The sequence below is a fragment of the Salvelinus alpinus genome, chromosome 21, assembly GCF_045679555.1.
Source record: "Salvelinus alpinus chromosome 21, SLU_Salpinus.1, whole genome shotgun sequence".
Taxonomy (NCBI): domain Eukaryota; kingdom Metazoa; phylum Chordata; class Actinopteri; order Salmoniformes; family Salmonidae; genus Salvelinus; species Salvelinus alpinus.
This window is the reverse complement of record NC_092106.1, coordinates 22,488,989-22,513,235: the sequence shown is the minus strand read 5'-3', so window position 1 is coordinate 22,513,235 and position 24,247 is coordinate 22,488,989. Positions and strand designations below refer to the sequence as shown.

At 45.0% G+C, this 24,247-nt stretch overlaps 1 protein-coding gene across 1 annotated transcript in view; it reads left to right on the top strand.

The window, feature by feature from the left end:
- Window positions 1-15,697, top strand: part of LOC139548067 (reticulon-4 receptor-like 1) — a 254,373-nt gene extending 238,676 nt beyond the window's left edge. The window contains exons 2-3 of the mRNA XM_071357381.1: window positions 9,046-9,497; window positions 11,278-15,697. Coding sequence (XP_071213482.1) covers window positions 9,046-9,497; window positions 11,278-12,267 — 1,442 coding nt within the window. The 3' untranslated portion in view covers window positions 12,268-15,697. The remainder of the gene's footprint in view (window positions 1-9,045; window positions 9,498-11,277) is intronic.
- Window positions 15,698-24,247: the final 8,550 nt, after the last annotated feature.

The window sequence follows — 24,247 nt, the reverse complement described above, 5'->3', positions numbered from 1 at the left end:
TCAGCCTGCTCGCCTCTGTTTCTGCCTCACTGCACCTTTAAATTCTGTCTTAATAACTAACGGCCTTTGCTTTATTCATCTACACCGTCTCACACAAATCCTCCCCTTCATTCCCTACATGCTCCATATGGCGCCTGGCTTGTTTATGTTTTTAGAGCCTCTGCTTCCTCAACTTGAAAAATGCTGCCGTCAATTTTGTCGTCATCCCTCCCTTCTTCTCTCTCTCTCTCTTTCCCTCCCTCATGTTTTCTCTCTCTCTCTATTTGTTTGTGCATCGAGACGCAGAGCTCTCATTGTGATCTTCATCAGGCCAGTCGCCGGTACCTCCAGTTCAGCTAAGGAGACCTCTCTCTGTCGTAGCTGTCTACCTGTGTGGCTGTCTACAATACATCCCTCTATCATCCTTCCCTCCCTGCCTCCATCTCACTCTCTCCATCTCCCGTTCCCTTTCTCTTTTTCTGTCGATTCCTCTCTGATGCTCCTTGCTCCAGATAGTGACTCTAAAAGGACATTTTATTGGCAAGGCAGCCTCATAGTTTCACCAATGTGCTCCAGTATCAAACAGTTGTCATATAAAAAGCCCTTAACAGACACAAACATCAATAATGAACCATTTATGCTCATCCATGTAGCGCTGACGGTTCTTGGCAGAGAGCAGTGTGCCTGTCTGTCCTCCGGGCTGTCTGTCCTCCGGGCTGTCTGTCCTCGGGCCTGTCTGTCCGCCGGGCTGTCTGTCCTCCGGGCTGTCTGTCCTCCGGGCTGTCTGTCCTCCGGGCTGTCTGTCCTCCGGGTTGGACCTCCAAAACGTCTCCTCTCCTCAATGCCATGGGGAACATCCCAAGTGGAACCCTTTTCACTACATAGCGGACTACTTATGAGTAGAGCCCTATGGATGCACTACATAAGGAATAGGGTGCCATTTGTGATGCATTCATGATAGTACTGTGGCTCTCCCTCCATAGGTGCATGACGAAAGGAGAGATGAGTGGGAGCGAGGCCAGTTCTCTGTAGTAGCGCCAGCCAGGGTGGACAGTAATTGTGAACCTCTGGGCATCCTTATGGGATCCTGTGCGTTCTGATCACTGGGACCTAATTGACACCAGTGTGCTTGCATGTGATGAGAGCACTGATCATGGCCCACACAGTGGACGACATCATACCATGCAAATCAATAAGTTCCTTTACCTTGCACTCCCAATCTGATCCTTAAGACATGAGAGAGGGAGGACACTAAGAGGTTCTCTTCAGTGAATGTCAATTCTCTGGCATTGGTCCCCAGCCTCCCATTCCCTCTTATCCACTTTCTAGTCCTATCATTTTCACACCGTGAATGGGCTGACTTCCAAGTGTTACATTTATCTATCCTCAAGCTTAATAACAGCAATTATTTAAACGACCACTAGGACAAAAACATTCACCTACACAATGTCTTATCAAAGCAGAACATCACGGAGCTCTACAGGGTGCTAATTATATACAGAGCTTTTCTTTCCCTCCATGTTTTTCAGCTAACACTCCACAGCTAAGAATGAGCCTGTTCAATCAATAGCTTAGTTTATTGCTTTGCCATTATTAGTGGTCCAACACGCTGTGTATCTATGACCATGACTGTAAACACCTTTAGGGAGGAAATCAGGCTAAGGCGTTATTTATGATCAGGCAATAGAAGGGGGCGCTTATCAAGGGTCCTTGGAGAGAAACAGGAAATTGAGTTTGTCCTGTGTAATGGTGGGTAGAGAGACAGGCAGACCAATCCCTTCCTATTAGCAGAGATGTGTTATTCATGAGGGCAAATTTAGTGTGAACTATGTTTCATTGATATTCTACATAGTCACTTCTCACTGTCTAGGGACCAGAACCATTTTATTTTCTTCATTTATTTATCTATTTCCCCTTCATTGACGGCTATGAATAAAGGCACTGGGTTACCGCTGGGTCACAGGGTCAACCGTCAGGACCAATAGCGGGCTGTTAAATCATTCTCCCTCGTAACGAGCTATTAACAGCATCTGTCATCAGCAACCAGGGAGAGAGACGGGCCTGGGTGGGTTGGTAGGGAGGGTAGGGTAGGGAGAGACACCGGTCCTGGGAGGGTGGGGAGAGAGAGAGAGACAAGCTCTAGGAGGGTGGGGAGAGAGACAGGCCCTGGGAGGGTGTGGAGAGAGAGAGACAGGCTCTAGGAGGGTGAGGAGAGAGACAGGCCCTAGGAGGGTGGGGAGAGAGACAGGCCCTGGAAGGGTGTGGAGAGAGACAGGCCCTGGGATGGTGTGCAGAGAGACGGGCCCTGGGAGGGTGGGGAGAGAGACGGGCCCTGGGAGGGTGGGGAGAGAGACGGCCCTGGGAGGGTGGGGAGAGAGACGGGCCCTGGGAGAGTGGGGAGAGAGACGGGCCCTGGGAGAGTGGGGAGAGAGACGGGCCCTGGGAGGGTGGGGAGAGAGACGGGCCTTGGGAGGGTGTGCAGAGAGACGGGCCCTGGGAGGGTGGGGAGAGAGACGGGCCCTGGGAGGGTGGGGAGAGAGACGGGCCTTGGGAGGGTGTGCAGAGAGACGGGCCCTGGGAGGGTGGGGAGAGAGACGGCCCTGGGATGGTGTGCAGAGAGACGGGCCCTGGGAGGGTGGGGAGAGAGACGGGCCCTGGGAGGGTGGGGAGAGAGACGGGCCCTGGGAGGGTGGGGAGAGAGACGGCCCTGGGAGGGTGTGCAGAGAGACGGCCCTGGGAGGGTGTGCAGAGAGACGGGCCCTGGGAGGGTGGGGAGAGAGACGGGCCTTGGGAGGGTGGGGAGAGAGACGGCCCTGGGATGGTGTGCAGAAAGACGGCCCTGGGAGGGTGGGGAGAGAGACGGGCCCTGGGAGGGTGGGGAGAGAGACGGGCCCTGGGAGGTTGGGGAGAGAGACGGGCCCTGGGAGGGTGTGCAGAGACGGCCCTGGGAGGGTGGGGAGGATAGGGGAGGGTGGGTGGGGGGTAGAGGGAGGGAGTGACGAGAGTCGTCACCAGAAATAGCTGTGGTGCTACATTTCCAGAAACACATTATCTCTCTTTCAGAACCTCTTTTATTCCGCTGCGTTCCAATAGGCATTATTGGCATATCTACACTTGTGTGTCCAAAGTTATTTATATAATACAACTTAGGCTGAATGACTCATTGTGTGAGCAAACAATGCCGTTATCATAATGACACTCATTCATTTCCTGCATTTTTATTTGATGACGGCTGTACTGCACCGTCTTATTTACCTCCTCTCTGTTTAAATCAATCTGTCTGTCAACAGCTCTCCTAACAAACATCTGTCAACTCTGACTATATCCACATGATCTGTCTAAGTCATTCCTAGAAAACCTTTTCTGTCTGCCTGTTGTGTGTGACTGCATGCATGTGCGTGTGTATACGTGTGTCTGCATTTTGTGTATCCACAATGGCTCAGGGGGTGATAAGATTGGTTAAGTGGCAGGTGCGAAGCGCCAGGTCTCTAGTGGCAATAGTCTAGCTGATGCCAGCTGCGGAGGAGACAGCCGTCGCGCCATGCCACTGTGCCACAGCATGCCGCCGTGCCCTGAGTGGAGCTGAAAGTAGATCGAGGGTGGAGCTCACACATTCCCTCCCTTCTCTCACACCAGAGACAAAGAGACACAGACAAGCTCAGTGGTTATTTTAAGCAGCTCAATGGCATCTACATCAACAGCTCCCGTGTCTCTCTGCTACAGGAGGGGAGTGATGCTAAACAGAAACAGATCCTGGTCCAAGGGGAGGTTGTGAAAGGAGAGGACAGGAGATATAATGTTAAGCCACTCTACTGCACTGTTCCTTTCTCTCTATCTGAGGCGTTGATAAGGAATTGATAAAATGGTAGAAGCAGTCATTTAGGGGAACATATTCATCTGAGTAAAGAATCAATTACTGGGTTCTGACATGCTGGGGAAGGGGGAGACGAGGGAGGGGCGGAGATGGGGAAGACAGAGGAGATACGGGAGGGGGGAATCTTTATGTAGGAAACTTGATTAGCATCTGGGCCACTGATTCAGATTGTTTCCCTATCTAAGTAGGATCTACGCCTCTCTCTCTCCTCCCCCTCTCTTGCTTTCTCTCGCTCTCATCATTTAACCAGTGTCATGGCTGATGCTGATACCTAGTTCTATGACATGCGTGAAGCAAAATGGAAATAAAGATAGCACAAGGGCCGGGAAAGTATAATATAATGACAGGCCTTATTGCGACGGCAGCTCTGAGAGGTGAAAGGAAGAGGTACTGGATGGATAATGGAATAGATAAGGAAACCATTCTACCTGAGCCATTCAATGATTCATAGCTTGAACATAGTTTTTCTTAAATAAAAAGCATCCAAAAAGCAATGTAGTCCACACAAAGTGGAGCAGGGTGAAACTGTAGTATGACATAAACAGTGCTGTTTGCTTTAGGAGATAAATGCCAATACTGTACATGAAAATGCATCAGTATACATTATAATGGAAAAAGGCAAGCCAAAGTATAGTATACATTGGTAAATAGAAAATATCTCAAAATGATGAATGTAAAGCTGTTTTTAAATAGGCTGCATTGTGATACATTGAAATATTCCTCAAACAGGGTGATGCGTTTACTCTCTCTGAGTCTGTGTATTTGTTTGATATATCCTTATTTATTTCCCAGGAGCAATGCAGCATTTCTCCTCTCATTCAGTCAAAGAGCAAGTGCCATGCTCAATACATCTCCATGTAAATATTATAGCGAAAAAGGAAATTGGGGAGTGAGAGAGGGAGAGAGAGAAATAGACAAACAGAAAAAGAGTGGCATGTTAAGTGGAAGTAAAAGACCACTATTTGATTGGGAAGTTTCCTCTCACAACAATGTAAGTTGTTTTTTCTGTACTTGTGACTGAAATATCAAGTTCCGTTTTGTAATCATCTTGTTTTCCTCCTAGACATTTCTCTTGGCTTTGTGAAAGGTACAAGTATAGTCCTTTACTGGTAGGCCTACAGTAAGAGTGGGGGATGCGTGCACCAATGTGGTGAACCATCAAATGTGTCCTGACACTGATGCCACTCTGCTGCAAGGGCAGAGAGGGCAGTGGCTATGCCGTGTCCTCTGACCAAAATGCATAGTCCTTTCCCCTCCGCCACTATGACGCCATATGCACCTGTACACAACACATGACTATCAAGGACTCTTCCAAATCTGTGACGGAGGGGAAAGGACTATGTGTGAGTTCCACAAAGGATGACAGTGAAGTGCAGTGTACTCTGATACTGTTAAACAGTTTTACACACAGTTCTTTAGCCTATTTATTGTTCCCCAATGTTCAACCTTGAGAGGACCTGTATTCGGGAGCATGTTTGCATGGTGGATTGAGAAGATGCACAGTTAGTCAGTTGACAAACAGGATTACAGGGCCTGCTCTGGGGAGCGGAGAGGCTTCTGCCCCTGTTCAAGTAGCATGATGCACGGCACACCGCTCCTCTCTTCTACTCCAGACACACTGACAATTACCGCTGAAGGTCAGTGAAGTCAGAAGCTGAATGTCACAGTTTAGACACAGTTTTGGGAGGAGGAGGAATATTCAAATAAATATGCTTGTCTATGCTGTCTCCTGTCCTGAAAAATAGTAATTCCCTGCTCCTGAATTCCAGTGTAGCAGCCCTGGGATTAGGTAGCAGCGAGTTAAAAGGCAACAGAAACGTATCGATTAGAGGGAGTGAATCAGAGTGCCATGGTGCCTTGAATAATAAATTGAAGGGGACACAGCCACCGCTTGTCAAATGGGGATTCTCATTACGAGGGGATAGACTCCTGCTTTTCTCCCGTTGGTTGATTCCCCCTGTAGATAAGCTGATGGATAAGTCACACCATGGGGCCATGGAAGCGTGTCACCAAACATCAGGAAGTCTGACTGTCTTTGAGAAACTTAACATAAGTTTAAGTGAGCATTCCGCAGCCCATTTATCCCCCACCCCACCTTTTGACAGGTATTTTCTAATCCTTGCAGTAAAGGGCTGGTTAATGAGAGGGTATTTATAGCACCAACACTCACTCACTCACTCACTCACTCACTCACTCACTCACTCACTCACTCACTCACTCACTCACTCACTCACTCACTCACTCACTCACTCACTCACTCACTCACTCACTCACTCACTCACTCACTCACTCACTCACTCATCTCACACTCTCTCTCTCTCTCTCTCTCTCTCTCTCTCTCTCTCTCTCTCTCTCTCTCTCTCTTCTCTTCATCTCAATTCAATTCAATTCAATCTTCATTGGCTATGGGAAACATGTGTTAACATTGCCAAAGCAAGTGAGGTAGATAATACACAAAAGTGAAATAAACAATACAAATTAACAGTAAACATTACACATACAGAAGTTTCAAAACAAGAAAGACATTACAAATGTCATATTATATATATACAGTGTTGTAACAATGTACAAATGGTTAAAGCACACAAGTTAAAATAAATAAGCATAAATATGGGTTGTATTTACAATGGTGTTTGTTCTTCACTGGTTGCCCTTTTCTTGTGGCAACAGGTCACAAATCTTGCTGCTGTGATGGCACACTGTGGAATTTCACCCAGTAGATATGGGAGTTTATCAAAATTGGATTTGTTTTCAAATTCTTTGTGGATCTGTGTAATCTGAGGGAAATATGTCTCTCTAATATGGTCATACATTGGGCAGGAGGTTAGGAAGTGCAGCTCAGTTTCCACCTCATTTTGTGGGCAGTGAGCACATAGCCTGTCTTCTCTTGAGAGCCATGTCTGCCTACGGCGGCCTTTCTCAATAGCAAGGCTATGCTCACTGAGTCTGTACATAGTCAAAGCTTTCCTTAAGTTTGGGTCAGTCACAGTGGTCAGGTATTCTGCCACTGTGTACTCTCTGTTTAGGGCCAAATAGCATTCTAGTTTGCTCTGTTTTTTTGTTAATTCTTTCCAATGTGTCAAGTAATTATCTTTTTGTTTTCTCATGATTTGGTTGGGTCTAATTGTGCTGTTGTCCTGGGGCTCTGTGGGGTGTGTTTGTGTTTGTGAACAGAGCCCTAGGACCAGCTTGCTTAGGGGACTCTTCTCCAGGTTCATCTCTCTGTAGGTGATGGCTTTGTTATGGAAGGTTTGGGAATCGCTTCCTTTTAGGTGGTTGTAGAATTTAACGGCTCTTTTCTGGATTTTGATAATTAGTGGGTATCGGCCTAATTCTGCTCTGCATGCATTATTTGGTGTTCTACGTTGTACACGGAGGATATTTTTGCAGAATTCTGCATGCAGAGTCTCAATTTGGTGTTTGTCCCATTTTGTGAAATCTTGGTTGGTGAGCGGACCCCAGACCTTACAACCATAAAGGGCAATGGGCTCTATGACTGATTCAAGTATTTTTAGCCAGATCCTAATTGGTATGTTGAAATTTATGTTCCTTTTGATGGCATAGAATGCCCTTCTTGCCTTGTCTCTCAGATCGTTCACAGCTCTGTGGAAGCTACCTGTGGTGCTGATGTTTAGGCCGAGGTATGTATAGTTTTTTGTGTGCTCTAGGGCAACGGTGTCTAGATGGAATTTGTGGTCCTGGCGACTGGACCTTTTTTGGAACACCATTATTCTCTCTCTCTCTCTCTCTCTCTCTCTCTCTCTCTCTCTCTCTCTCTCTCTCTCTCTCTCTCTCTCTCTCTCTCTCTCTCTCTCTCTCTCTCTCTCTCTCTCTCTCTCTCTCTCTCTCTCTCTCTCTCTCTCTCTCTCTCTCTCTCTCTCTCTCTCTCTCTCTCTCTCTCTCTCTCTATTCAATTCAATTCAATTCAATTCAATTCAATTCAATTCAATTCAAGGGGCTTTATTGGCATGGGAAACATGTGTTAACATTGCCAAAGCAAGTGAGGTAGATAATACACAAAAGTGAAATAAACAATACAAATTAACAGTAAACATTACACATACAGAAGTTTCAAAACAAGAAAGACATTACAAATGTCATATTATATATATACAGTGTTGTAACAATGTACAAATGGTTAAAGCACACAAGTTAAAATAAATAAGCATAAATATGGGTTGTATTTACAATGGTGTTTGTTCTTCACTGGTTGCCCTTTTCTTGTGGCAACAGGTCACAAATCTTGCTGCTGTGATGGCACACTGTGGAATTTCACCCAGTAGATATGGGAGTTTATCAAAATTGGATTTGTTTTCAAATTCTTTGTGGATCTGTGTAATCTGAGGGAAATATGTCTCTCTAATATGGTCATACATTGGGCAGGAGGTTAGGAAGTGCAGCTCAGTTTCCACCTCATTAGTAGAGTTGTACTAAGCTGAAGAACAGAGATGATCTGCTTCATAATAATACTATGTCATAGAGGTGAGGAAATATTGGAAGACTGAGAAAATTGAAATGTGTGTGCAGGAGGCGGTACATGAACAAAAAGGACCCATACTGTAATATAGGTCCAATCAGACTTCCTGAGATACTAGATTCAGCGACCGACTGAAACTCATGTTATTGTTTGGGCTGATCTTGAACAGACTCTAAGAGCAAGACAGGCCTCAGTCTGTTACCGACTTAGACACCAGATGTATTGAGTGGCTCAATAGAAGCAGAACTCCTCAAAGGCCCAATGCCACTCCATGAAGCCAGAAAATCTATGATAGCAACAGGTCACATGAGTCATCTATCAGGCCAGAATACATTTTTCTCTCTTATATGGATATATCTGACAGTCTCTCTCTGGTCTGGCCTCCCTACATCATCCCTCATACTGTTTACTCCTGACATGGCTTTCTCCATATCTCCCATCTCCTTTATCATCCTACCCCCTTGCCCGTCCCTTCTTCCTAGTCAATATCTCACTCTTTTATCACTTTGATTCCACTTACAGTATTTCTCCTCTCCCCCCAACTCATCTTTCTCGACTTCCTCGAAAATAATATTCCAAAAATCACTCTTCTTTCCTTTCAAGTCCCGAAATAGACATCAAAGTCAGACGGCAGAATTTCAATTCAGAATCAAATCCCCAGTCTAAATGTAGCTACCTCCTCTAATTCATTTCGGTCTCTCTGTCCTCTCTCCAGGCTGCGGGCTAGAGTTCCTGCTGGTTCTCTGTGGTCTGGAGCTTTCCTGGTCCTGCCCACACCACTGTATCTGCTACACCGCGCCCAGTACCGTCAGCTGCCAGGCACACAACTTTCTGTCCGTCCCCGAAGGCATTCCCCCGCACAGCGAGCGCATCTTCCTGCAGAACAACAAGATCCACCGGCTGCTGCAGGGCCACTTCAGCCCCACCACGGTCACACTGTGGATCTACTCCAACAACATCACCTACATCGAGCCCTCCACATTCCACGGCTTCGCCCAGCTGGAGGAGCTGGACCTGGGGGACAACCGTCACCTGCGTTCCCTGGCTGCAGACACCTTCCATGGGCTGGGCCGGCTCCATGCTCTGCACCTGTACCGCTGTGGGCTCAGTGCGCTGCCCAGTAACATCTTCCAGGGGCTACGCAATCTGCAGTATCTCTACCTACAGGTACGCTGGCCACTGGGGCTCTATGACACTTTTAGTCAAACAAAACAATGCTGCATTTTACATTTGAAAATACAATATAGAGTACCAGTCAAAAGTTTGGACACACCTACTCATTCCAGGGTTTTTCGTTCTTTTTTATATTTTCTACATTGTAGAATAATAGTGAAGATATCACAACTATGATATAACACATATGGAATCATGTTGTAACCAAAAAAGTGTTAAATAAATACAAATATTTTATATTGGAGATTCTTCAAAGTAGCCACCCTTTGCCTTGATGATAGCTTTGCACACTCTTGGCATTCTCTCAACCAGCTTCATGAAGTAGTCACCTGGAATGCATTTCAATTAACAGGTGTGCATTGTTAAAAGTTAATTTGTGGAATTTCTTTCCTTCTTAATGCATTTGTGCCAATCAGTTGTATTGTGACAAGGTAGGAGTGGTATACAGAAGATAGCCCTATTTGGTAAAAGACCAAGTCCATATTATGGCAAGAACAGCTTAAATAAGCAAAGAGAAACAACAGTCCATAATTACTTTAAGACATGAAGGTCAGTCAATCCTGAAAATTTCCAGAACTTTGTGCGCAAAAAAATTCAAGAACAAGTGCGCAAAAACCAGCAATATCATGAAAGTAGCTCTCATGAGGACCCCCTCAGGAAAGGAAGACCCAGAGTTACCTCTGCTGCAGAGGATAAGTTCATTAGAGTTAACTGCCTCAGAAGTTGCAGCCCAAATAAATTCAAGTAACAGACACATCTCAACATCAACTGTTTAGAGGAGACTGCGTGAATCGGGCCTTCATGGTCGAATTGCTGCAAAGAAACCACTACTAAAGGACACCAATAATAAGAAAAGACTTGCTTGGGCCAAGAAACACGAGTAACGGACATTAGACTGGTGGAAATCTGTCATTTGGTCTGATGAGTCCAAATTTGAGATTTTTGGTTCCAACCGCCGTGCCGTTGTGAGATGCAGAGTAGGTGAACGGATGATCTCCGCATGTGTGTTTCCCACCGTGAAGCATGGAGGAGGAGGTGTAATGTGTGGGGGTGCTTTGATGGTGACAATGTCTGTGATTTATTTAGAATTCAAGGCACACTTAACCAGCATGGCTACCACAGCTTTCTGCAGCGATACGCCATCCCATCTGGTTTGCGCTTAGTGGGACTATCATTTGTTTTCCAACAGAACAATGACCCAAAATACACCTCCAGGCTGTGTAAGGGCTATTTGACCAAAGAGCGTGATTGAGTGCTGCATCAGATGACCTGGCCTCCACAATCACCCGACCTCAACCCAATTGAGATGGTTTGGGATGAGTTGGACTGCAGAGTGAAGGAAAAGCAGTCAACAAGTGCTCAGCATATGTGGGAACTCCTTCAAGACTGTTGGAAAGGATTCCGGATTAAGCTGTTTGAGAGAATGCCAAGAGTGTGCAAAGCTGTCATCAACGCAAAAGGGGTATATTTTGATTTGTTTAACAGTTTTTTGGTTACTACATGATTCCACATGTGTTATTTCATAGTTTTGATGTCTTCACTATTGTTCTACAATGTAGAAAAAAGTCTAAATAAAGAAAAACCCTTGAATGAATAGGTGAGTCCAAACTTTTGACTGGTACTGTATATACCCAGGGCTGTTAAGCTTTATTTTCTCTGTCCTACTTTATAGTAGCCACATACCTTATAACCAAACAACATGTTGGGAACTACAGTGTTACAGAGTACCGTAGGTGTATAACCTCTCCATTTTGCTGTGTTTGGCTGTTCTCAGGATAATCACCTGGAGTTCCTGCAGGATGACATCTTTGTGGACCTCCACAACCTGAGCCACCTGTTCCTGCATGGGAACCGTCTGTGGTCACTGCACCAGAACACCTTCCGGGGGCTGGGGGCCCTGGACCGCCTGCTGCTGCACCACAACCAGCTGCAGTGGGTGGACCGCCTGGCCTTCCACGACCTGCGTCGCCTCACCACCCTCTACCTGTTTAACAACTCACTGACCGAGCTGTCTGGAGACTGCCTGGCACTGCTGCCTGCCCTGGAGTACCTGCGCCTCAACGACAACCCCTGGGAGTGTGACTGCAAGGCCCTGTCGCTGTGGGACTGGCTCAAACGCTTCAGAGGTTCTACTTCGTCCGTAGGCTGTCAGGCCCCGGCCGAGCTGGCTGGGAGGGACCTCAAGCAGCTCCGCAAGGAGGACTTCCCCAACTGCTCTGGCTCTGAGTCCCTGCACCAGAGCAAGACCTGGGCCGGGACTGATAAGGTGTCACTGAAGAAGGAGCCACATCCAGTGCCACCGCCTCACTCCCACCCCCACCGTCCTCACCACAACGAGTCACCACACTATCCCTCGCCACCCTCGCCTCTGCCCCATCCACCCCCGTCTGTAAGCGGGGAGGGCACGGGATCAGAGGGACAACCTGGGGTGGCTCCCCCTCAGAGGCCAGGCCGCGCTCGGAACTGCACCCGCCAGCGCGTCAGGGGAGGCAAGGGGAAGGGGCAGAATGAGGTGCATACCTTAAAGGAGATGACCGATAAGGAGTATTCCTCGCCCGATTTTGAAGGGGGCAAATATGACCACACGTCCCCGGATGGCACGGTCACGCGAAGGAAGCATAAGTGCCCTCCCCGGACCACTGTTCGCCCCCCTAGTGGGGTGCAACAAGCCACTAATAGGGCCACGTTCTCCCAGCCCTTAATTCATCTCAATGCCATAATGGGAGCTTTGTTGCCCATGACCATTGCCCATATTCTCCGCTGACCTAGAGGGAGGGATAGGTACTGGCTAAACGACAACAGTGCAGTCCTTAGACCTGCTCTAGCTCCTGCACAACAAGGTCTGTGTGTGTGTGTACTTTGTGTGTGTGGTTGTGTGTGTAAAACATTGTGTAGGGAGCTGTTTAGACTCTGAAATAGACTTTCAAACATCAACATCAAATGTGGGACGGGGATGTGTGAGGGATGGGGATGTGTGAGGGATGGGGATGTGTGAGGGATGGGGATGTGTGAGGGAAGGGAATGTGTGAGGGATGGGGATGTGTGAGGGATGGGGAGTGAGGAAAAACGAAAGGAAAACATAGAACACGCTTGCACTGCCACTGTTGCCATTATGTTCTCATTTCCTGTTGTCTTGGTCTCTTTCTGTCTGAGTTCTGTCTTCGACTCTGCTGAAGCACAGATAACGAAACTTTTGGTGGGAAAAAAGAGATGGTGAAATGCAGCAATTTAGCTATGAGACAGATAAGCTCTAAGGAAAACGTGTTGAAGCCAGCTTTAATTATCAGTTCACAGTTTGTAAATCCTTATTGAGGGGTGAAACAGAAAACAGATGACGTGGTGAAAGAAACCATCACAGAGAAGTCTAGCCCAATCTTGTGTTTCATATTATTTGCCAAATGTTATTTATTACATTCATTGCCAATAGCTGCTGCATAGAATTGGGCCACCGAGGTATTCGAGGGTATTGCTCATCAACAGGGAGATAAGCAGGAAGCTGCCCGGTCATAAATCATAATTCCATATCAGAACAGGAATGTGCAACGCTCACTTCTTAGCAGAAGTAATGGAAAACTACAGAAACAGCACTGCAAAGAGCAGCACACACACAGACCAGTCAGCTCCAGCTACAGTATGATAACTAGGTAACTTCTGCTCCATGCCCAGGTAACATTGACCCCCGAGCTACATATCTAGGTATACATCTTCTGCCTACTTTACAGTATTTCTACAATATTTACATTCTGCTTCATTAATTCCTGCTTCTAAATGTCCTTTCTTTCTACCTGCTCCATTTCATTTTCTACATGTGCTACTACATATTAAGCTAATATACCCAAGCTGCTAATTATCTTTATGGAGGTGAGTGGGACTGTGGTTGACTCCCACTTCCTTCAAAAACCAGTGTGTCCCCCCAGGAGAAGAAAACTGTGAATATTGATGGATCTGTCTATTTCTTGTCTCAAATGTTGTTTGTTTGATTTTGCCAAGACGTAAAGAGGACCTAGCGATGGAGCCCTATACAGGGTACACAGCCTTAGGGGTTAAGGGTCAGATTGGGTATTCTCAGTTTCCCAGTGAGGCTTTGGGCTTCGCTGAACAGAACACTCTTCAGTGTGGGCATCCCCTCCTCATTGAGAACGTGAGGAACATTTATATTGTCCTAATCAATGGACATCAAAGGAAAACAACTGCCCAACAAGACTAGAGAAGAAACAAAAACAATATGTGTACCTTAAATGACTTCTGTAATGAATAAAAGATTATAAGAGGGGGGAAAAATGATTCAATCAAGCATGGCAAAACGTGGACCTCTCTTGGAAATAATAGAACTGCTAAAATACCTCTCTCCATTGACTGCTGTTCTTGTCAATGGATGTGGGGAACCAAGAGAAAGACAATCACTTCTAAAGTAGCAGGGGGTTTAACAGGACCATGGGCAGACAGACAGACTACTGCTGGACTACTATCCCCCTGGACTACAGGAGCTTTTGTGCCTCCGCAAAATACAACAATAAGTTGACGATGTTTGTAATAATAATGATGTTAACTGTACCATTAACAATGACAACGAGAGGACTAACTAACTGCAGTTCTAATATTAATCATTTATTATGAGAATAACAATATTAATGACGTCATCAACAATGAAAACAGGGTTTCTGCTCCCCTGATGAGGGGACAATCTTTCTTTAAATTCATTAACCTTTTCATTTTTTTTTGTTTGCTAAAAGGAACATTTTATATAACCTTTTTTTTGTTACATCCTGTCAACCCCTTTATCGGATAAAAATGCACAATTCAGTTCCCCCTCCTACTGTTCCCCATCTATCTTCTGTCTCCTACTGTTCCCCATCTATCTCCTGTCTCCTACTGTTTCCCATCTATCTTCTGTCTCCTACTGTTCCCCATCTATCTCCTGTCTCCTACTGTTCCCCATCTATCTCCTGGCTCCTACTGTTCCCCATCTATCTCCTGGCTCCTACTGTTCCCCGTCTATCTCCTGTCTCCTACTGTTCCCCGTCTATCTCCTGGCTCCTACTGTTCCCCGTCTATCTCCTGGCTCCTACTGTTCCCCGTCTATCTCCTGTCTCCTACTGTTCCCCATCTATCTCCTGCCTCCTACTGTTCCCCATCTATCTCCTGGCTCCTACTGTTCCCCATCTATCTCCTGTCTCCTACTGTTCCCCATCTATCTCCTGTCTCCTACTGTTCCCCATCTATCTCCTGCCTCCTACTGTTCCCCGTCTATCTCCTGTCTCCTACTGTTCCCCATCTATCTCCTGTCTCCTACTGTTCCCCATCTATCTCCTGTCTCCTACTGTTCCCCATCTATCTCCTGCCTCCTACTGTTCCCCATCTATCTCCTGGCTCCTACTGTTCCCCGTCTATCTCCTGTCTCCTACTGTTCCCCATCTATCTCCTGTCTCCGACTGTTCCCCATCTATCTCCTGTCTCCTACTGTTCCACGTCTATCTCCTGGCTCCTACTGTTCCCCATATATCTCCTGTCTCCTACTGTTCCCCATCTATCTCCTGTCTCCTACTGTTCCCCATCTATCTCCTGTCTCCTACTGTTCCCCATCTATCTCCTGCCTCCTACTGTTCCCCATCTATCTCCTGGCTCCTACTGTTCCCCGTCTATCTCCTGTCTCCTACTGTTCCCCATCTATCTCCTGTCTCCGACTGTTCCCCATCTATCTCCTGTCTCCTACTGTTCCACGTCTATCTCCTGTCTCCTACTGTTCCCCATCTATCTCCTGTCTCCTACTGTTCCCCATCTATCTCCTGTCTCCTACTGTTCCCCATCTATCTCCTGTCTCCTACTGTTCCCCATCTATCTCCTGTCTCCTACTGTTCCCCATCTATCTCCTGTCTCCTACTGTTCCCCATCTATCTCCTGTCTCCTACTGTTCCCCATCTATCTCCTGTCTCCTACTGTTCCCTGTCTATCTCCTGGCTCCTACTGTTCCCCATCTATCTCCTGTCTCCTACTGTTCCCCATCTATCTCCTGTCTCCTACTGTTCCCCGTCTATCTCCTGTCTCCTACTGTTCCCCATCTATCTCCTGGCTCCTACTGTTCCCCATCTATCTCCTGTCTTTGCCATGATTGAAGGGTTCAATAAGTCGTTATCAAAGAACAACAGTACAAAATGTTTATAAAGATATTAAAATCTATATCTTCTTATGTTAAAGATGACTGTTTGACTGTGTTTATTTAGTATTCAGACACTGGCTTCCACAAGGCTGTGCAGTAGGCCCTGGAGAAGCTGGGAGTCAGGCTGGATCCTCCCTTGTCTTTCTCTTTATTAGGAATTTCAAGCTGAAATTGGCTCTGTCAGCAAGTTTGTCTTTTCCTCCCTGTTTTCCCCTCAGTATGTGCACTACTTTGCAATCTGTCTCCCCTCATCAGACACTGCTGGCTAAACTGGCTGCTTTCTACAAATAGAAACATCTCCCTGGCTCAACACTTGGCTTGTATACATATGCAACACACACATCAATAAGAACTAGATTTTATTTTAGAGAAATTGACCAAAGAAATCAGGCCCAAACTATTACAGTAAGTGTCATCTATTGACCAAAAACACAAAAAGAAACACACAGACTACTGGTCTACATGCAGACAGAGTTTTGTACAGAGTCAGTGAAACGCATAGCTCGGTATGATACACTGCAGTTCAATAAATCATTTAAAAGGCATTAAGGGTATTTATGAGTGTCACCGTGAATCTGTAGATATTCAGGGTTATTATTATTATTCATGGAACGTTAGAACATAAATTCTATTTCCTCTTCTCTACCCCTCTCACCATGATGGAAATTGATCCACAAGTAAGAGTGCAATTTCGTATATTTTTTATATTCTGTTAAACGAAAAAGGGGGGGGGACATAGTTTTATGCATCGTTGAGGATGGCTGCGGAATTACATTAAAATTAATGAGTAGCTCTGGCATCTATTACAATTGGGCTCTAGCGCCATCAGGCCCCTCTCTCCTGTCCTATCTCTCTCTCACCCTCTCAGTCCTCTCTCGCTCTGTCTCTCCTGTCCTCTCTCTCTCCCTCACACACATATCACTATCTACTAACATAACACCCTAAAAACCCTTCCCTAGACCTCAATACTATAAGTGCATAAGATGGACAGTCATTGAGCTCTCCAACCACGCAGGCTGTAGTTCTGCAAGCCCACCTAGCCCCTCGGCAATGGCTGCATGAGACAGACAGGTGAATGTGTTACGGAGAGAATGTGTTCTTCTCATTCTCTCTCCTTGTTTTTTGGGTATACTGTATCATCAATATTATTCCATCATATACTGTACACTCTAGGGTACACTCTGTACACTACTACTGTGAATTTGATCTGGAGGCTTGGTTATAATATCACCTTTACCACATATACAGTAGTCACTGTGTGGAACTTGATATTTCTTCCCGCAGTTGAAGCCATTCACTATAAACTCAACTCCACTTAGCAGTTCCTCTCAGTAAAGGCATCATGGAGCGATAAGGGTGTACAGAGAATAAACCCATGCTGACAAACGATACCACCATTTCCTTAAAAGTATCATTGCAAGTCGTCCCGACTCATTAGGAAATTACACTGACAATTAAGCAGTTTACAGCTACACAAAGCATCCCATATTACTGCTTGCTTCACTAGGGCAATCATTGGTTACACATTTAGTAGCAATCTCAGAGAGCCAGACACAACACCCCATTAACCAATCACACTCATCTAAATCTGCTGCTCCCCTAAAAACAAGGTTACTCTGATATGTATGCCTATGCCAAAAGTAGGCTATACAGGATAAATGGGGGCCATAACCAATGTTAAATGACTCACCTTGAGGTAGCTTCGGGTGGGTAGTTTTACATTATTGATTTTTTCTCAACTTTGGGATGAATTAGTATTTCACTCACAGATACTCTCATCTGACTTGACCCACTTATTTGTGAGGCACTTCAAAGGCGGGAGCTTAATTGTAATTGTCTTGTTGTGGTTGAATCCAAGAGTGAGCAGCATAGTCAGAACCAACATAGTTCTGTTGGGAAAATCCTCTGTGTAAAGCAGGGAGGTCACCAGTTTAAACATATCTCACAGAAGCTTGAGCCAAACCATATGTCAAGCATTTGAATACGTGATGAATCAATGATGAGTGAACTGAGCAAATGAGAGAGAGAGACAAAGGGACAGAGGAAGAGAAAGGCAACATAAGAACGTGAGTTGCTCTGCTTAGAGGATATGACATGGGGATGGATTGAGGGAGTGGAGGAAATAAAAAGAGAGGAGACAACAGATGGTAGAGGCGAGAGACAGAGGAGAGAGGGCTTGAGGGAGCGTAAGAGGGCAAAAAACAACAGAGGGAACAGCCGGGCGAGAAAAGAAGGGATGATTGAGGCCATGACAACATGCATGGAGGAGAGGTACGAGACAGGAAGGGGACAGGAAGGGGTAAATGAGAGAGGGAGTGTGCTAGCTACAAGTTCACAACAGAGGATGAGCTTAATATTGGGGGCCTATTAATACGTAAGCTATACATATACTGAGTGTACAAAACATTAAGAACACCTGAGCTGTCCTTTGGTTGGTGGACCATTCTTGATACACACTTCCTGACACAAAGCGGTACACCTGGCACCTACTACCATACCCCGTACAAAGGCACTTAGATTTTGTCTTGCCCATTCACCCTCTAAATGGCACACATACACAATCCATGTCTCATTGGTCTCAAGGCTTAAAAATCACCCCCCCCCCCCTTCATCTACACTGACTGAAGAGGATTTAACAAGTGACATCAATAAGTGATCATAGCTTTCACCTGGATTCACCTGGTCAGTCTATATCATGGAAATAGTCGATTTTCATAACGTTTTGTACATTCAGTGTACATAGCACCACAACAATCTTGATTATACACACCATATACACACTCCCAAAGCACAGTGAGAGATTTACTCATTTGTTTTTCATGCATCAGAACAGAGCTGCTTGTTGATCCATCTCATAGCCTGAGAATACATTGCCTTCAGAAAGTTTTCATATCCCTTGACTTATTCTACATTTTGTTGTTTTACAGCCTTTTACAGTTTTACAGCCCATAATGACAAACTGAAAACTTGTTTTTAGAAATGTTCAAACATTTATTGGAAATGAAATACAGAAAAATCTCATTTACATAACTATTCACACCCCTGAGTCAATACTTGTTAGAATCACCTTTGGCAGTGATTACAGCTGTGAGTCTTTCTGGGTAAACCTCTAAGAGCTTTGCACACCTGGATTGTACAATATTTGCCCATTATTCTTTTCAGAATTCTTCAAGCTCTGTCAAATTGGTTGATCATTGCTAGACAACCAATTTCTTGACATATATTTTCAAGTAGATTTAATTCAAACTGTAACTCGGCCACTCAGGAACATTCACTGTCTTCTTATCGGAAGTTTTGTAGCCCTACATACGATAAAATAAGTGGAATGCAACAAATATATATTATTATTATAGTGTATGATGACGATCTGTGTCTGTTGCATAGCGTTTAATTGACTCTCTGTCACCGTTGTGTGGGTTTAATTAAAAGCACGCATTTATAAAATGCATAAAGAGAGTGAGAAAGAGAGGGAGCCGAGGGGGGAAGATTATCACAGGGGGACATGATAATTAACAGAAGAAACATTACACAAACCAAACACTACCTGCTAGCTCTAACTACCTCCCCCTACCTCTCTCCCTCTGTCTCAGAGTCCCTGTCTCCCCAATCAATCACAAAGCTAATATCACCTATTTCTGCATAAGCCCCTTTCTTTCCTCGGTCCTTTTATTTGATTTATTTAGCCTGAGAATCCCTTAAGAACTGTGGTGTACCTCCACCAGCTCTCTCCATGCTAACCAGGCGGCATACTAAAACGCTAGGACATAGCTAGCCCAAGGCCACATCACCACCTGCAGGGAGGGGAAGCAATTCTGTTGTTTGACCTTAACTTAGGTTTGCTCTGCTGCATAGGTGAAAAGAATAAGCTTAACCTGGCTGTCTATTACCATGATCAGTGATTGGTAGAAAAGCTTATTTGTAATATTCTGAGAGGATGGAGTTATGTGATAGATCAGATTTCCCCTTCCTGGGCTAAAATGGACGACAGTTAAAGTGCACCTTGGCGTTTACGTTGGCTGGAATGTGATTTACAGAGGGACTTTATTACTGTTTCTTAAAGGACCAATCCACAGCTGAAACAATAACAAAGTGGGCATCCCACCACTGTTTTGGCAAAAAGCTGAGGGATGGTACTGTAGAAATGTAACTACTCAAATTCATAGATGTCCATGATATCAAAATAATATTTGGAACCATGTTTTGAGGCTATACAGTGTTTGTTTACATGTATGTTGTTTACAAACATTGGAGTAAAACAAGCTTATATTTTGGCCTCTGTAGTAGTACGACAGTTGAACTTAGCTCACAAGGCACAATTCATTATTTTCTTCAAGAGTCAATGGGCATATATCACGTCCAAAAATGAATGTAGCAATTGCGGATTGCCACTTTAAAAGACTACAACATCTCCCTCTACTCACTCCTGGACATCCAGGCCCATTGAAGCAGTCTTACATCTGCTCTGCTGCTAATCAATGGCGGCAATTAACACATACGATCAATTTGAGAGTGGTGGAAGAAAACAGCAGTCCTTTCTGTGACTGTAAAGCCCTGGGGCCCATCACTCTTCTGAGGTGCAGGACCCAGACAAGGGGCTAATGACACACAAAGCACTTTCTCCACTCCGATGAATCACCCTACACCCAGACCTGACAGACAACACACTCCTCTTCTCCACAAGCAACACCATGTTCCTTTCCCTGCCTTTAATCACACACCTCCCCGTCTTGCACTTCACATGTTGTTTCTTCCTGTTTCTTCCTGTTGTATCCGTGGCCATCTTTTCTCTACAGAACAGCTAAAATACAAATGTAACAGAACCTTGAATATGGCCAGGTTGTCAGAACATGAAAAGAGGTCGGCATACTGTGTACTCCACATTACCACCTAAGATGACAATGTTTCAAATGATTTTAGTCACGTCAAACCAAATACAAGTGCTCGTCTTCAGTACCCCAAAGCCCTGCTCTCAGAGAAGCACAGCAATATGACAATCTTTTCATGGTTATTCTCAGTGGCAACCCATCAATCTTTTTGGGGGATGGGGTTGCCTGTTTTGCTTGTAATTTGGCATTAATACGTGTCATATATCAGTTTGCAAATAAAGCCTTTTTTGCTTTCTTAAGGCAGCTCCAAATGCAGATGTTTCAGCCTAGCTCAGTGCTTTCTGTGGTGGTGGGGCAGCCAGCGGACAATACGGAACGTACGGATTGGTAATGTCCTCTAGTTGTGCTGTGATTGGCTCAGGGTTCTGTCACTCATGGGGACACTACGTCACCGCCAAATCTAAGGGTAGAGCTTGAAAATTCAAGCCCCTTGGGAGCTGCCATAGAGTTACATTAGAAGTGCCCATCCAAGAAGGCTCAAGGTCATTGGCCACAGATAAAATTACATCAAATCACGTTATATCTACAGTAGCTTTGATTGGACTCATACTTTCAAAATCTTAGCTAGCAGTCATCATCATGAATCAAGTCGACAATCTACTGGCAAATCCTTTTTAATCCTTGTCATATGAAGAAAAATAATGAAGAGAAATTATAGATAAAACGTATCGGTGCTCATCGGCCATTAGACATAAACACTACACAACAAGTTGGAAATTGCAAATTCAACAATGAGTGGTTTGGAAGGAATCAGTGGCTAACTGAAAGCATTGTAAAGCAATGACTAGCCTGTTATTCAGTGGAGTAGCAGTGTGGTCCCAAGTCTGGGTTTAAGGGTCTCTTTTCCAAGCTTAAAATGATAAACATTGGCCATGCTGTCAATCCAGAATTATTTCTGCCGCGCTCAAAACAACTTAACTCGGAACTGAGAAATCTGACTTCAGTGAGTTCAAGACATTTGGGAGCTCCGACTGGGAGAATACGTTTTGAACGGCCATCCAACTCGGAAATGTAAGTTGGGAACTTGTGCCTCTTTTTAGAACTATGACCTGAAGATCACTGATGTCATCATGATTCAACCCAGTTGTCTTGAAAGCTCCATAAATCCAAAGAATGCCAGACTTTGATGACAAAGTTTGATGACAAAATTCCCCCACGAAGGACCGCCGCGCCTCCTTCCTGTTCAAGTGAGCACAACATAACAAGGTGAGTCCAAAAATATCTTGTATGCTGCTGCATAAATGATGTAATATGCCAGGGAGATATGTAATACTAAATGTATGTTGTGTAGTAAGTTGTTAGTAGCCCATGTGCCTTTGGTCTATTTTCCCCTCTTAATTTCGCTTACTGTTCTGACATGGTGGTGCACATTTAGCCTATATCCTGTTTTAGAGAAATGTAATCCTTGAATATTGTAAGAGCTTTCATTGTCTGCTTATATGCCCCCTTCATTTATCCTACAGTTCTGACCTGGTGTACAGGGAGAACAATGTAAGAACGGCCCATGTTCTAAATTCTGTTGCTGTACATTTCAAAAGTGCTGAACAAATAGTTATATTGACTACGTCTGTCCTAGCTCGCTCATTAATGTCTTAATCGAAATTACAGATTGCCTCTTATTTGCTTGTCGTCCCCTTATGACATAGTTTGTACATCTCAAATGTCATTAGAAACCACATTTGTTTAAGCAAGTCAGCCATATCAGCTATGTTTTTTTAAAAGGCAGTAAATGAGGCTGAATGAACTGTTTCGCTGCCAGACAAGGCTCCGCTGATAGCCAGGTGTAGCAGTGGTAAGATGTTGGGACTGCTGTTGGGACTCTTTATGTAGGCCCTAACAGTTTGTGGGCACCATTTGTCACCGTTATAGTGCAATTAATGTATTGTTTAGTGTTGTGTTGTGGCTTTTCTGGCATGCATCCCACTTTATTTATTTTTTTGCCCCACCAAGATTTACATGCTAAATTGGTTATTCTGGTTATTCTATCTATCACCTGAGCAGAGGCCTTCCTTCTTCAGTGCAGTGTATTTTTCCTCTCCTCTGAGGTGCTGCTGTGAAACTCTGGCCCCAGATCCATATTTAATCATGCCCAGGCAGGCAGGCAGGCAGGCAGGCATAGTTACTGGAGGTCATGGAGAGAAAGGGACCTGGTGATCCTACAAATGATTTTCCCACTCACCTCGAGGCAAGGCAGCGACAGCCACCAACCCCACGTAATCCTCAGGCTCAGAGGGGAGGGGAGGACTTACTACACAGGAGCTTCCTGGGATACATCCCAAATCGCACCCTATTCCCTGTATAATGCACTACTTTTGAAAAAAGCCAATAGGGCTCTGGTCAAAAGTAGTGCATTATATAGGGGATAGGATGCCATTTGGGACTCAAACCTGGATCCAATATAATGTGGTGTGGAGAGCACGGAACATCGTCACTGTTTGAAATGCAATGAGCTGCAGCCTGAGTTACAGCTGATGTGTGTAATTACTGGGCTAGCAGGTAGTGTCTAATTATCCCTCCATACACTCCCTGTCTCCATACACTTCAACAACAGCCGCCGGTCTTCAATGTTTCCCCAATCAATACCCTGATGCTGCATGCTTATCATCGACCAGCTGCAATCAAATCGAATTTGTAAATGGCAAATGATTTGTCTAGTATTTATTTATATATACGGCCGGGTGGTCTTGGGAAAACAACATGAAAACATCATATTGATATTCAAACATGGTATTTTTTTAGGATATCTCATTGACACCAAGTAAACAAGAGGAAGTAAACTGATTTGTATTTGCATGCAACACTTCTTTCCATCTATTTCTTTCTGGGGACTGGGAAGTTGTGTGGGAGAACCTTCATCTCTCTGAAGAAAAAGACTGCCTCGACCTCCTGCTGATCTTCCTGTGCTGCTGCCGCTGCAGAAAGTTACATCACTACAACAATAGGAAGAGAGGAGACACGTGAGGATCCCATCTCCCTCCACCTCCTCCTTCCCTCTCTCCCACTCAGTGGGAGACTGAAGGCCCTCTGAGGTTGAGTTCAAACTGCCTTCACTCCCTCTCTCTATGTTTCTGCCCTGCAGCACCAGTAGCACACGGATAAACACACCCACACTGGCTCACAGCACAGCATATAGTCTAGTGCACCGCAGCACACTAAAATCACACACGCTAAAACATGCACATACAAACACATAGTTTACATTTGGGGTATTTCACCTCTGTGTATTTGAGACACACACATACACACACAGTGCACTATGCACTATGCACGCACGCACACACACCCCCACACACAGTGCCTGGTTGGCATATCCAAACACGCCCAATAACACACACAGAGTCTGTTTTCATGGCTTAAGACCAATTCTGCAGTTTAGATTTGCAAATTGGGATAGTGGGGAACAGTTGGGGAGGAAGGATGAAAAAACATGGCTCAAGAGTAAACAGCATTAACAAAAATAATGGCATCCCAAAAATAATTGGTCATGAGCAAATTCTTCATCATAGCCAATTCCACTAGACGATAAATATAAAATTCACCCTTGCTGTGCTTTGTTATATACTGTTGTATCCTGTGACTACATAATTAATATCACCACAGGTAGGTAAATAAAAGATTCCATAGGAATCAATTTAGCGGGCATGGAAAGTGAATAATGGTCCAAAATGGCTGTTCTCTTGCCATTATTCTACGGGGCATGT